This window comes from Hylobates moloch, unplaced genomic scaffold (genome assembly GCF_009828535.3).
Source record: "Hylobates moloch isolate HMO894 unplaced genomic scaffold, HMol_V3 SCAFFOLD_17, whole genome shotgun sequence".
Lineage (NCBI taxonomy): Eukaryota > Metazoa > Chordata > Mammalia > Primates > Hylobatidae > Hylobates > Hylobates moloch.
Window position 1 is genome coordinate 51,750,596 of NW_026652292.1, and position 14,056 is coordinate 51,764,651.

Sequence of the window (14,056 nt, forward strand, 5' to 3'; positions counted from 1 at the left end):
TTTTTTGTATTTTTAGTAGAGACGGGGTTTCACCGTGGTCTCGATCTCCTGACCTCGTGATCCGCCCGCCTCGGCCTCCCAGAGTGCTGGGATTACAAGCGTGAGCCACCGCGCCCGGCCCTAAGCGATTCTTGTGCCTCAGCCTCCCCGGTAGCTGGGATTACAGGTGTGTGCCACCATGTCCAGCTATTTTATTTTTTTATTTTTAGTAGAGATGAAGTTTCACCATATTGGCCAGGCTGGTCTTGAATCCTGGCCTCAAGTTGATCCACCTGCTTCGGCCTCTTAAAGTGCCGGAATTACAGGCGTGAACCACTGTGCCTGTCCTATTCACTTATCTTCTGAAGCCCATCCATAGACAGGTCTTGCCCTGGGAGCTGCATTGAAAACAAAAATTCCAATTAAGAATTATCAATAAAGAAATAAAGTATGTGTATTCACACAATGGAATACTGTGCAACCTTTATAAAAATGAGAAAACTTTATACTCTGATATGAAACAATTGCCAAAATATAAAATCTCTCTGGAAAGATACAGAAAGGAACCAACTGATAACATTTGTTGCCTCCAGAGATGGGAAATATGTGTCTGAGAGGCAGGATAAGAGGGGGACATTTTACCCTTTTGAAATTTGGACCATGTGAATATATTATCTACTAAAGGAATAGAAAGAAAATTAAAAATAAAAGAAATAAAGAAGCTATGTAGACAATTTGAATTTCACTGAGATTTAATTGTTTGCACAAAATGTGAATAAAACCTGAGAGATGCCATTTTTAAGAAGTCAGCATATATAATTAATTGGTTGGTATAATTATTGAAAATATGCATAAGATTGAACTAAACACACATGAGACTTAAGGAACAGCTGTTTGAAGAGCCGTGAGGTCAGTTTAAATAAATTGTGGTCTGAACTATTTCATTGCTCCACTCCTAGAGGCAGGCACCTTTCACGTCATGGTTTACTATGTGGAATGCTCTCCCTGGAGCAGTGCTTGACTTTATTATAATATAGCTTTTGCCAAATAATATGCTTTTGCCATGCATATGTACCTGAACTTGGCCTCTAAGGCCCCTACCTACCTCTCTGATTTTCTCTCTCTGTCTTTTGAGTGTGTTACGTTGGTTCTGTTTCTCTTTCGGGGGTTTTGTTGTTGCTATTTTCTCTCTTTGAAATACTCTTCCTCCACATCCTTGCATGTCTGCCTTTTTTTCTTTCTTTTTTTTTTTTTTTTTGAGACGGAGTCTTGCTCTGTCGCCCAGGCTGGAGTGCAGTGGCACAATCTCGGCTCACTGCAAGCTCCGCCTCCCGGGTTCACGCCATTCTCCTGCCTCAGCCTCTCCGAGTAGCTGGGACTACAGGCGCCCGCCACCACACCCGGCTAATTTTTTGTATTTTTTAATAGAGACGGGGTTTCACCGTGGTCTCGATCTCCTGACCTCGTGATCCGCCCGCCTCGGCCTCCCAAAGTGCTGGGATTACAAGCGTGAGCCACCGCGCCCGGCTTCTGCCTTTTTTTCATCAAGTTTCTCTTACCTAATCCAAGGTCATGAAGATTTATGCTTAAGAGCTTTGTAGTTTTAGCTCTTACATTTAGGACTTTTATCTATTTTTTTTTTTTTTTTTTTGAGAAGGAGTCTCGCTCTTTCACCCAGGCTGGAGTGCAGTGGCGCAATCTCGGCTCACTGCAGCCTCTGCCCCCCAGGGTTCACGCCATTCTCCTGCCTCAGCCTCCCGTGTAGCTGGGACTACAGGCGCCTGCCACCTCGCCTGGCTAATTTTTTGTAGTTTTAGTAGAGACGGGGTTTCACCGTGTTAGCCAGGATGGTCTCGATCTCCTGACCTCGTGATCTGCCCGCCTCGGCCTCCCAAAGTGCTGGGAGACTTTTATCTATTTTTGAGTTAATTTTTATATAGGGTGTGAAGTATAGAGGTCCAATTTTATTCTTTTGTATGTGGACATCTAGTTGTCCCAGCACCATTTTTTGAAAAGACTCTTCTTTCTCCATTGAATTATCTTGGCACCCTTGTCAAAAATCAGTTGACTGTAAATGCGAGAGTTGTTTTCTAAACTCCCAGTTCTATTCCATTGATCTATATATCTATCTAAATGCCAGCAACACAACTGTGTTACTGTGGCTTTGTCATAATTTTTGAAGTCAGAAAGTATGTCCTCCACCTTTGTTCTTTTTCAAGATTGTTTTGGCTGTTCCATTTCCTTGAATTTCTATAGGAATTTTAGAATCAGCAAAGAAGCCACATGGAATTTTGATAGGAAATTTATTGAATCTGTAGGTCAATTTAGGGAATATTGTCATCTTAACAGTATTACATCTTCCGATCCATGAATGTGGGATGCCTTCATTTGTTTAGGTCTTCAGTTTGTTTAAACAGTATTTTGTAGTTTTTCGCAGTATGAGTTTTACACTTCATTTGTTAAATATATTCCTAAGTATTTTATTCTTTTTGGTGATTTTTTTTAAATGAAACTGGTTTTGTTTTTTTTTTTTTTTTTTTTTTTTTGAGATGGAGTCTTGCTCTGTTGCCCAGGCTGGGGTGCAGTGGTGCAATCTCGGCTCACTGCTAGCTCTGCCTCCTGGGTTCACGCCATTGTCCAGCCTTGGCCTACCGAGTAGCTGGGACTACAGGCGCCCGCCGCTGTGCCTGGCTAATTTTTTTTGTATTTTTAGTAGAGATGGGGTTTCACCATGGTCTCGATCTCCTGACCTCGTGATCTGCCCGCCTCGGCCTCCCAAAGTGCTGGGATTACAGGTGTGAGCCACCACACCTGGCTGGAACTGTTTTCCTAATTTCATTTTTGGATTGTTTATTGCAAAAGTATACAGAAATACAATTGATTTTTTTTTTTTGTATTTTTATGGATTATGTTTTTCTGTAAGATTGTTTCATCTGTAAACACATGGGTTTACTTCTTGTTCAATGTAGTGTCTTTTTTTTTTTTTTGAGACGGAGTCTTGCTCTATCACCCAGGTTGGAGTGCAGTGGCGCGATCTCGGCTCACTGCAAGCTCCGCCTCCCGGGTTCACGCCATTCTCCTGCCTCAGCCTCTCCGAGTAGCTGGGACTACAGGCGCCCGCCACTAAGCCCGGCTAATTTTTTTTGTATTTTTAGTAGAGACGGGGTTTCACCATGGTCTCGATCTCCTGACCTCGTGATCCGCCCGCCTCGGCCTCCCAAAGTGCTGGGATTACAAGCGTGAGCCACCGCGCCCGGCCATTTTATTGCCTAATTCTTTTGCTAGAAACTCGACAACATTGAGTACAAGTGGCAAGGGCAGACATACTTTTTCCTGATTTTAGGGGGAAGGCCCTCCAACCGCTTACTTTTTGCTTCCCAAGTGTAAGGCCTTAATATAATTTTAAATATTTTATTGATTGATTGATTGATTGATTGAAACGGAGTCTCGCTGTTACCCAGGCTGGAGTGTGGTGGCGTGATCTCAGCTCACTGCAACCTCTGCCTCCCAAGTTCAAGCGATACTCCTGCCTCAGCCTCCTAAGTAGCTGGGATTACAGGCATGTGCCACCACACCTGACTAATTTTTCTGTTTTTTAGTAGAGATGGGGTTTTGTCCTGTTGGCCAGGCTGGTCTCAAGCTCCTGGCCTCAGGTAATCTGCCCATCTCAACTTCCCAAAGTGCTGGGATTACAGGCGTGAGCCACTGTGCCTGGCTTAAATACTTTAAAATTATTTCATGATTTTTTTTCTGTGTTCCCACCAGTTAAATCATTATATATTTTATTCAGATATATGATTTTGCATTTTAGTGGTTTTCAGGATAAACGATTTTTGTACTTGGATAGACTTTTGTGAAGTATGTTGATGATAATCAATATCTGCTTATGGATTTGATGGGCTGTTTTAAAATATTAACCAGAAATACTTATATTTCTTTATTACTTTCAAAATAGAGAAGTAAAACCAAAATACAATATTTTGTCAACCACTCTGCAGCATACTGCGGTACTTATTTTGCATAAAACTGTGTACTCTTCAAAGATAAAATGAACACAGTGATGTAATTTGCTTTCTCTTCCTTTTTTTTTTGAGACAGAGTCTCGCTCTGTTGCCCAGGCTGGAGCGCAGTGGTACAATCTCAGCTCACTGCAACCTCCGCTTCCCAGGTTCAAGCAATTCTCCTGCCTCAGCCTCCCAAGTAGTTGGGACTGCAGGTGCTTGCCACCATGCCCGGCTGATTTTTGTAGTTTATTTTTTATAGAGATGGAATCTCGCCCTGTCACCCAGGCTGGAGTGCAGTGTCGCGACCTTGGCTCACTGCCAACCACTGCTGCCCAGGTTCAAGCGATTCGCTTGCCTCAGCCTCCCAAATAGCTGGGACTACAGACGTTTGCCACCACGTCTGGCTAATTTTTTTGTATTTTTAGTAGAGACAGGGTTTCCCCATATTGGCCAGGCTGTTCTCAAACTCCTGACCTCTGGTGATCTGCCCGCCTTGGCCTCCCAAAGTGCTCGGATTACAGGGGTGACCCACCGCACCTGGCTGATTTTTGTGTTTTTAGTAGTGATGGGGTTTCACCACATTGGCCAGGCTGGTCTCTAACTCCTGACCTCAAGCGATCCACCCGCCTTGGCCTCCCAAAGTGCTGGGATTAAGGTGTCAACCACTGCACCTGGCCAAAAAAAGAAAATATTTTTGTGTTGCCTTCATTTTTATTTATTTATTTATTTATTATTATTGTTAAATTTTTTATTTCCATGGGTTTTTGGGGAACAGGTGGTATTTGGTTACATGAGTAAGTTCTTTAGTGGCGATTTGTGAGATTTTGGTGTACCCATCACCCGAGTAGTAGGTATGAATCCAGTTTGTAGTCTTTTATCCCTCACTTCCTTCCCACTGTTTCCCTGACTCCCCAGAGTCCATTGTATTATTCCTTTTATTCCTTTTTTTTTTTTTTTTTTTGAGACCGAGTCTCGCACTGTCGCCCAGGCCAGAGTGCAGTGGTGCGATCTTGGCTCACTGCAAGCTCCACCTCCCGGGTTCATGCCGTTCTCCTGCCTCAGCCTCCTGAGTAGCTGGGACTACAGGCACCCGCCACCATGCCTGGCTAATTTTTTGTATTTTTAGTAAAGATGGGGTTTCACCGTGTTAGCCAGGATGGTCTCGATCTCCTGACCTCGTGATCCACCCGCCTCGGCCTCCCAAAGTGCTGGGATTACAGGCGTGAGCCACTGCGCCTGGCCCATTGTATTATTCTTATGCCTTTGCATCCTCATAGCTTAGCTCCCACTTATGGGTGAGTGAGAACGTACAATGTTTGGTTTTTCATTCCTGAGTTACTTCACTTAGAATAATAGTTTCCAGTCCCATCTGGGTTGCTGCGAATGCTGTTAATTCATTCCTTTTTATGGTTGAGTAGTATTCCATTGTGTGTGTGTGTGTGTGTGTGTGTGTGTGTATATATATATATGTATATATGTGTATATATATGTATATATGTGTATATATATGTATATATATGTGTGTATATATGTATATGTATATATATGTGTATATATATATGTGTGTATATGTGTATATATATATCCCACAGTTTCTTTACCTACTTGTTGATTGATGGGCTGAATGACTTAATATTTTAAAAGTGCTCAAATCATAGCATGGCACAGAGTGAGCCTCTAGGAAGGTGTGTTAAGTAAACAAACGAAGTCCTGAATCAAGGCAGTGGCAGTGGGAATAGAGGGGAGAAGACAGCAGTATTTGGGAGATAGTTTAGGTTGGATGATTAGGTGGAGGGCCAGAGTGAGGAGGAAAAGCAGTGGCCATGTTTCTGTTTTGGGTGAATGGTGGTGCTATGCATGGAGATGGGGAATAAAGGGAGAGAAGCAGGTCCCAGCTGAAGATAAATTTAGTTGAGGACATTATTAGTTGGAGGCACCTTTGGGAGACTTGCATAGAGATGGATTTGGCTGCATGTTGGCTGCATAAATGTGGAGTTCAGAGCTGGTCTGGAGAAACAGACATAAGATTTAGGAAGTATCAGTATGTACATAAGTGGTACTGGGGTTAAGTAGGTGTGAGTTAGTTCGCACGGTGTGAGTGTGTAGTTCCAGAGTTTTGACTTGGGGTTCCCAATAGGCTTTAGGGGAAAACCCCTAACATTGGATACAAAGTTTTGTGCATATGTTTGTTTTTTAATATTTCTGTGGAAAATATACGTAGCTTTCATCCACAAAAGCATAAAAACAATTGGCATGATTAGTGGGAGAGCACCTGCTTTGTTTCCTTGGCACACATTTTGGCTTATTTTAATAAATGAGCAACTTGTTGCAGGTATTGACAACTTCCTTTGCTAGCATATAAGCTCTGTAAGGGCAGGGGTCACAAGGAGAGGGAACTGCTGTATAGCGCGTGGCTCACGATGCGTTTTCCACAAATATTAGAGGAATGAATAATTACAAGTGAACTTTGTATTTCCACTAAAAATACAAATAAACTAGAAGGTAAAACTTCCTGGTATAAAAACATCTCTCGCACTGTCGCATGACTTTATATCTAAGCTGTTAAAACACTTAGTGATGAATAATATAGCCTAGAGAAATACAGTTATTTTATTATGTTGTAGGTCTGTTTTCAGTTTGGACGTGATTTCTTTTTTTTTGAAACGGAGTTTCCCTCTTACCCAGGCTAGAGTGCAATGGTGTGATCTCAGCTCACCGCAACCTCTGCCTCCCGGGTTCAAGCGATTCTCCTGTCTCAGCCTCCCGAGTAGCTGGGATTACAGATGGACACCACCATGCCTGGCTAATTTTGTATTTTTAGTAGAGACAGGGTTTCTCCATGTTGGTCAGGCTGGTCTTGAACTCCCGACCTCAGGTGATCTGCCTGCTTCGGCCTCCCAAAGTGCTGGGATTACAAGTGTGAGCCACTGCGCTCGGCCCAGTTGGACTTTATTTCTGTGTTCATTTAAGTAGTTTAAATTTGATTTTTTTTGGCTCAGAAGTCAGTTGTAAAAAGCTAGCTTCTGGGCCGGGCGCTGTGGCTCACGCCTGTAATCCTGGCACTTTGGGAGGCGGATCATGAGGTCAGGAGTTCGAGACCAGCCTGGCCAACATAGTGAAACCCTGTCTCTACTAAAAATACAGAAAAATTAGCCAGGTATGGTGGTGGGCACCTGTAATCCCAGCTACTTGGGAGGCTGAGGCAGGACAACTGCGTGAACCTGGGAGTTGGAGGTTGCAGTGAGCTGAAATCACCCCATTGCACTCCAGCCTGGGCAACAGTGCGAGACTCTGTCTCAAGGAAAAAAAAAAAAAGTTAGCTCCTGGATGAATAAAAACCATATTCGGAGTACATTAGCCCTGGTGAAAATGTCAAAATTCTGAAATAAACCATTAGATCAGGCATAAACAGTCTCAAATGCTTTAGTTATCCTAGTTATGCAGGTATGAAAAGATATTTTTTTAAACCTAAATTAGATAATTATTTCCATTTTCTGTTTTAATATGCCTGTGTTGGTTTGTATTTTTGGATCAGGTACCTGGAAACTTCTGTGATAGAGTATTTCATTGAATGCATAGTCTAAAGCTCAATGATAGTAAATATTATGACTTCAGAATCTTATACTTCCCTCTTGCCACAACAGCAGTAGAAATGGGTCTTTTTGCTGTCATGGGAATGGCCTCTCAGGTAGACTTAACAGATACTGGGGGGAGTAGGGGAAGTAGTTTCTATTCTCTATTTCTGTTCCCTCAGTGTGCTTTGTTTCATCTGTTCTTTCTTTTCTATGCTCTGCTTTGTTTTCTAAAGACAGATTTAAGAAAGATTAGGAACAGAAAGTAGAATGAAAGCCTCACAAGAACAGAGACCTAGCCTGTTTTGTTTATCCCAAGCATCAAGAATAGTTCTTGGTCCATAAAAGGCTCTGAGTAAATATTGCTTGAATGGATAAATGAATGATTGAATGAAAAAAGTTGATGCGGGCTCTTAAAATTCTTCCTAGCTAGAACTTGTTACTGTTCAAAGGTTTTTCAGACCACACTTGTATTTCACTCACCAGTGTTTTCCTCAGAGAAGCTTTTGAGACCCATGCTAGGCTGTTAAATTAGTAACATCAATTATAAATCTAGAGATATTTCTGATTTCTTTAAAAAAAGTTATTTGTTTGGCTTAAAATAAATTTTAAAGAAGAGGAAATGTCCTACTAAAAGTGAAAGTATATTTTTGTTTTTTTGTAGCCACAATATTGTAATATGAGAGTAACAGAAAACCAATTATAGAAAGTTTTATTAACTTAGCTCAGAAATAATATATAATCAGCATTAATTTAATACCTTCTTAAAATTTCCTAGGTAAAGTCATAGCACAAAGTTAATCCCAATTAAAGATTCTTTTAATACATAATCTTTAAAAACAAATCTACCATTAATTTTGTTTCACATAATCAAGAACGTCTCTTTCTGAGTGCAGTTATGAAGGTCAGTGGCCTGAGAAATAACCATTCATGTGTTCAATGAATTTTTTAAGACGGAGTTTTGCACTTTTTCCCCAGGCTGGAGTGCAGTGGCGTGATCTTGGTCCACTGCAGCCTCTAACTCTCGGGCTCGAGCCATTCTCCTGCCTCAGCCTCCTGAGTAGCTGGGATTACAGGCACACACCACCAAGCCCGGGTAATTTTTGTATTTTTAGTAGAGATGGGGTTTTGCCATGTTGGTCAGGCTGGTCTGGAACTCCTGACCTCGTGATCCACCTGCCTCGGCCTCCCAAAGTGCTGGGATTACAGGCGTGAGCCATCACGCCCTGCCTACCATTTCTTTTAGAAATGAAATTACTGGGCAAAGGGTATGTGCCTTTAAAATTTTGATAAGTGGCTAGATTGCCTTCGATAAAGGTTATACCAGTTTTTTTTTTTGTTTTTTTTTTGAGGTGAAGTCTCCCTCTGTCACCAGGCTGGAGTGCAGTGGCATGATCTCGGCTCACTGCAACTTCTACCTCCCGGGTTCAAGTGATTCTCCTGCCTCAGCTTCCCAAGTAGCTGGGACTACAGGTGTGTGCCACCATGCCCAGCTAATTTTTGTATTTTTAGTAGAGATGGGGGTTTCACCATGTTGTCCAGGATGGTCTCGATCTCTTGACCTCGTGATCCACCCACCTTGGCCTCCCAAAGTGCTGGGATTACAGGTGTGAGCCATTGCGCCCAGTCAAGGTTGTACCAGTTTTTACTTTTATCAGCAGTATAGTGCGTGAGCATCTGTTTTCCCACATCCTTGACAGATATGGGCATTGTCAGTCTTTTAAAACTTAGAGGAAAATGATCAAGTTTTAACATATCTGCTTATTTGTGACGTCTAGCATTTTTTATGTGTGTTGGCTATTTGCATTTCTTTTATACTTTGCCTATTAGGAGCTTTTATTTATTTTTCTATTGGTTAGGTTATCTTTTATTGATTTGTAGGAACCCTTTTACATGTTGTGTGTGTGTGTGTGTGTGTTTTAAGATAGGGCATTGCTTTGTTGCCCAGGCTGGAGTACAGTGGTGTGATGGTCATGGCTCACTGCAGCCTCAAACTCTTGGCGCACAAGTGATCCTCCCACCTCAGCCTCCTAAGTAGCTGGGACTACAGGCATGCCGGCATCATGTGTCACTACACTAGGCTGATTTTCTTTTTTTTTATATTTGTAGAGATGGGGGTCTCCCTGTGTTGCCCTGGCTGGTATTAAACTCTTGGGCTCAAATGATCCTCCCGCCTTGGCCTCTCAAAGTGTTGGTATTACAGGTGTGAGCCACCACACCTGCCTGTTGTAGATATATATATATATGATATATATATGATATATATATGATATACATATGATATATTATATATGTGATATATATGATATATATGATATACATATGATATATATGATATACATATGATATGATATACATATGATATATATGATATATATGATATACATGATATATATGATATATATGATATACATGATATATATGATATATATGATATATATGATATATATATATATTTTTGAGATGAGTGTCGCTCTGTCGCCCAGACTGGAGTGCAAAGGGGCGTTCTCGGCTCACTGCAACATCTGCCTCCCAGGTTCAAGCGATTCTTGTGCCTCAGCCCATTGAGTAGCTAGGATTACAGGTGTGCACCACCACACATGGCCAATTTTTGTATTTTTAGTAGCGACGGGGTTTTGCTGTTTTGGCCAGGCTGATCTCAAACTGCTGGTTTCACGCAGTCCACCTGCCTCGGCCTCCAAAGTGCTGGGATTACAGGCGTGAGCCACTGCGTCCAGCCTGTTGTAGATATTTTTAAGTTAGTTGCTTTTTTTTTTTTTTTTTTTTGAGATAGTTTCACTATGTTGTCCAGGCTGAACTTGAACTCCTGGGTTCAAGCAATCCTCTTGTCTCAGCCTCTCTGGTAGCTGGGACTATAGGTGTGCACCACAGTGCCCAGCTCTGTTGCTTGCATTTTAACTTTGTTTATGGCACTTTTTGTGTAGTAAAATCTACCTTTCTTTAGGGATGGTTTCTGGCCTTGATATTCTGCTTTGAGGGTCTTCCACTTGCCAAGATTAAAAAATAAATTTAAATATTTGTTTCTTTCTCCACTCATAGGCTCAACAAGAATTATTCTGTACAGGCAAGAGAAGTCTTTAGATTCATTATTTGGGAGTTAGACTTGTTTTTCTGCATTTCATGAAGTCTTTGAAGGTCTAGAACACTGGACAGCAAATGTTAATTGGAAGAGTCAGGTGAAGTCACGTGCTATAAATTAAGGACAAATTGCTGACCTTTGCCTCTTATATGTTTATACCCCAGATGGCTGCTCACACTGGAGATAGTTCTAAAAAAGTATGAGTAGAATGGCTTCCATTCTGATGAAAATTATTTTCTAAAAGCTTTGATTTTTAGTGTATACTGAGTTAGGTTACAATGCTGCAATTTCTTTAACTCTTACGTTGCCATCAGAGTATGGGGGAGTTTAGGGGAGTAGAGAAAAGTAATGCAAAAGGAAAGAAAGGAGGATGTGAGTGGAAATAATTACGTAGAGAGGAAATGGTGTAACAGTGCTAAGGAGTGGCAGTGCAGATTTTTGTACAGACAAAAACCAGACAGCTCAGTGTTACCAGTAGCTCTGTTTCCTGAATTACATTTTGTTTTCTTTCTCTTCTCAGTTTTAAGCATTTTTGGTCCGAAAACAGGTTGAAAACCACTACTTGCTTTAACCAGATTATTAATTTACAGTTTGGTTATTTCCATGGCACACATGCACTATCACTCTTTCTCTGTGTGTATGTGTTTAAACAATCACTACTTTTTATTTTTAAAATGTTTCCATCTATGAGCTCACTTAGAACAGTCATGATTGTGAGTGAAGAATCACTGTGTAATTTCAAAAGTGAAACTGATATGAAACTCATTTGCTCCAGAAGCAATAAAGTAGTTGTCAGCCTCAGACTTGATTCTCTGTAATTATAGGAAAGACTGTGGTTTTCTTTATTGTTCTTCTCTTTAGCATCTGATACAGATGTCTCAGTTTCATAGCTGAGACACCCATTCTGTAAGCAGTATCTTTTAAACTTAGACTTAATTAGGATGGATTTGTAACTAGGAGATTTACAATAGAGGCTATAAAGCCAGATAAGTCTTTAATCCTTTTTAAAAATTTTTTAAAATTTTTAAATTTTTTTTTTTTTTTGAGACAGTCTCGTTCTGTCGCGCAGGCTGGAGTGCAGTGGTGCAATCTTGCCACACTGCAACTTCTGCCTCCCAGGTTCAAGCGATTCTCATGCTCCAATCTTCAGAGCAGGTGGATTATAGGCATGTGCCACCGTGCCTGGCTGATTTTCATATTTTTAGTAGAAATGGGATTTCACCATTGTTGACCAGGCTGGTCTTGAACTCCTGGCCTCAAGTGGTCCTTTCACATCGGCCTAAAGTGCTGGGATTACAGGCATGAGCTACCTTACCTGGCCTTAAAAAAAAAATTATTTAACATGCTATGTACTTCAATTATCTGCTTTGTTTACTGGCTTAGCCACAAAGTTATTTGTGTGTGTGTGTGTGTGTGTGTGTCACACTTATTTGGGATTTTTGACATTGTAAGAGTATGACAATTATTGTCAGGATCTAGGAAATTGCTAACTTTTCTTACACTTTACAAAGTACTTTTATAGGCATTTCTCTCATGCAATAAAGAGAGGTAGGTTGTAGGGATAAAAAGTGATAAAAACTGGTGATTACAACCATCAAGGATAGGAAGAGGGAAAATGATACAGGTGGTTCTTAAACACAGTTCTTTGGAATTCAGATCCTACGTTCTCATTTTTTCTTCTTATACCCTTCTCTATAAGCAGAGATAATGACAAACAGAGTGTTTCAGTAATATGAAGGGATGATAGTTCAGAAATGAGGTGAGGGGAAGATTTTTACTGAGCCAGAATTGTGGTAGATGCATAATTAATCCACATAAAGGGTCAGTATTAGTCCCACTTTACTGAGGAGAAAACAGAAAAAGTAGCTTGCCCAGGATCACACAGGTAAAAAGCACTAGAGCACAGATTTGAGTTAAGGCTTCTGATTCTAAGATCTGTTCCCTTTCCTCTATACCACAATTTCTTAAACTAAATTTTAGAGAGGTGGGGAAGACTATGCAAAGGTTAGGAAAAGTGAGTGATTTTAATTGTAAATTACATTGTAAATGTTTCAGCATGATTAATTTGAATTCTGTGGTTTAACACGGGGGTAATTAAAGAGCATATTGTAATAAGCATCAAAGGTTTTTTTTCTTCAGAATGTTGAAAAATCATATAAAGGAAAACAATTTGAAGGTTTTTAGTTGCCAGGAATGACTAGGGTTGTGAGAGTTATTCTTCTTTCAGACTGGAGTATATGTTCCACAGACAAGGATCATATTCTCCAACTTTGTCTTCTCCCCAGCTGTGCCTGGGATGATGGGATGTGGATGTGTATGTGCATGCATGATCAATAATAAGTAACTGCCACTTGCCTCTTTAATAACTCTGATGTCATTAGCAAAAATATCACTTGCTTATTTTGGCCTGTTTTTGCCCTGATTCTGAGAATTTATATTACTTTTCATTAGACAAATTATTCTTTTTTTTTTTTTTGAGATGGAGTCTTGCTTTGTCGCCCAGGCAGGCTAGAGTGCAGTGGTGTGACCTGGGCTCACTGCAACCTCTGCCTCCTGGGTTCAAGCAATTCTCCTGCCTCAGACTCCCAAGTAGCTGGAATTACAGGCACCTGCCACCATGCCCAGCTAATTTTTTGTATTTTTAGTAGAAATAGGGTTTCACCATGTTGGCCAGGCTGGTCTTGAACTCCTGACCTCAAGTGATCCATCCACCTCGGCCTCCCAAAGTGGAGGGATTACAGGTGTGAGCCACCGTGCCTGGCCAACAAATTATTCTTAACTCAGGTAAAGTTATCAGTTAACTTTTGCACATGAAAAGAAAGCTACTGTATTCGTGGAACTATCTTGATATGGAGAAATTACTCAGGGTAACCCAGTGTGTATATAAAGCTGTCCCATCTTACAATTGAAATTATAATTTTATGCAGTTAATGTTTGTTCATGAATCTCCTGTTTTTTTGCTTCTAGGACATTCGGAAATTCTTTGGAGTAATACCAAGTGGAAAGAAACTTGTAAGTGAAACAGTAAAGAAGAATGAGAAAATAAAGTCTGATGAAGAAACTTTAAAAGCAAAGAAAGGAATAAAGGAAATCAAGGTTAGTTTTCTGGATATAATTTTGCAATGAATGAAAAGTAAAATAAACTCAGTTCTTTTAAGTTTTTTTTGTTTTTTTTTTTTTTTTTTTGAGACAGTCTCGCTCTGTTGCCCAGGCTGGAGTGCAGTGGCGCAATCTCGGCTCACTGCAAGCTCCGCCTCCTGGGTTCATGCCATTCTCCTGCCTCAGCCTCCTGAGTAGCTGGGACTACAGGCGCCTGCCACCACGCCTGGCTGATTTTTTCTATTTTTTTAGTAGAGACGGGGTTTCATCGTGTTAGCCAGGATGGTCTCGATCTCCTGACC

At 40.9% G+C, this 14,056-nt stretch overlaps 1 protein-coding gene across 4 annotated transcripts in view; it reads left to right on the top strand.

Annotated features, from left to right (window-relative positions):
* The window catches only part of RFC1 (replication factor C subunit 1), a 90,344-nt gene that overhangs the window by 7,267 nt on the left and 69,021 nt on the right, over nt 1-14,056 (top strand). For all 4 annotated transcript variants that reach the window (XM_032135844.2, XM_032135845.2, XM_058430278.1 and 1 more), the window contains exon 2: nt 13,623-13,751. In XM_032135844.2, the coding sequence (XP_031991735.1) occupies nt 13,623-13,751 (129 nt within the window). The remainder of the gene's footprint in view (nt 1-13,622; nt 13,752-14,056) is intronic.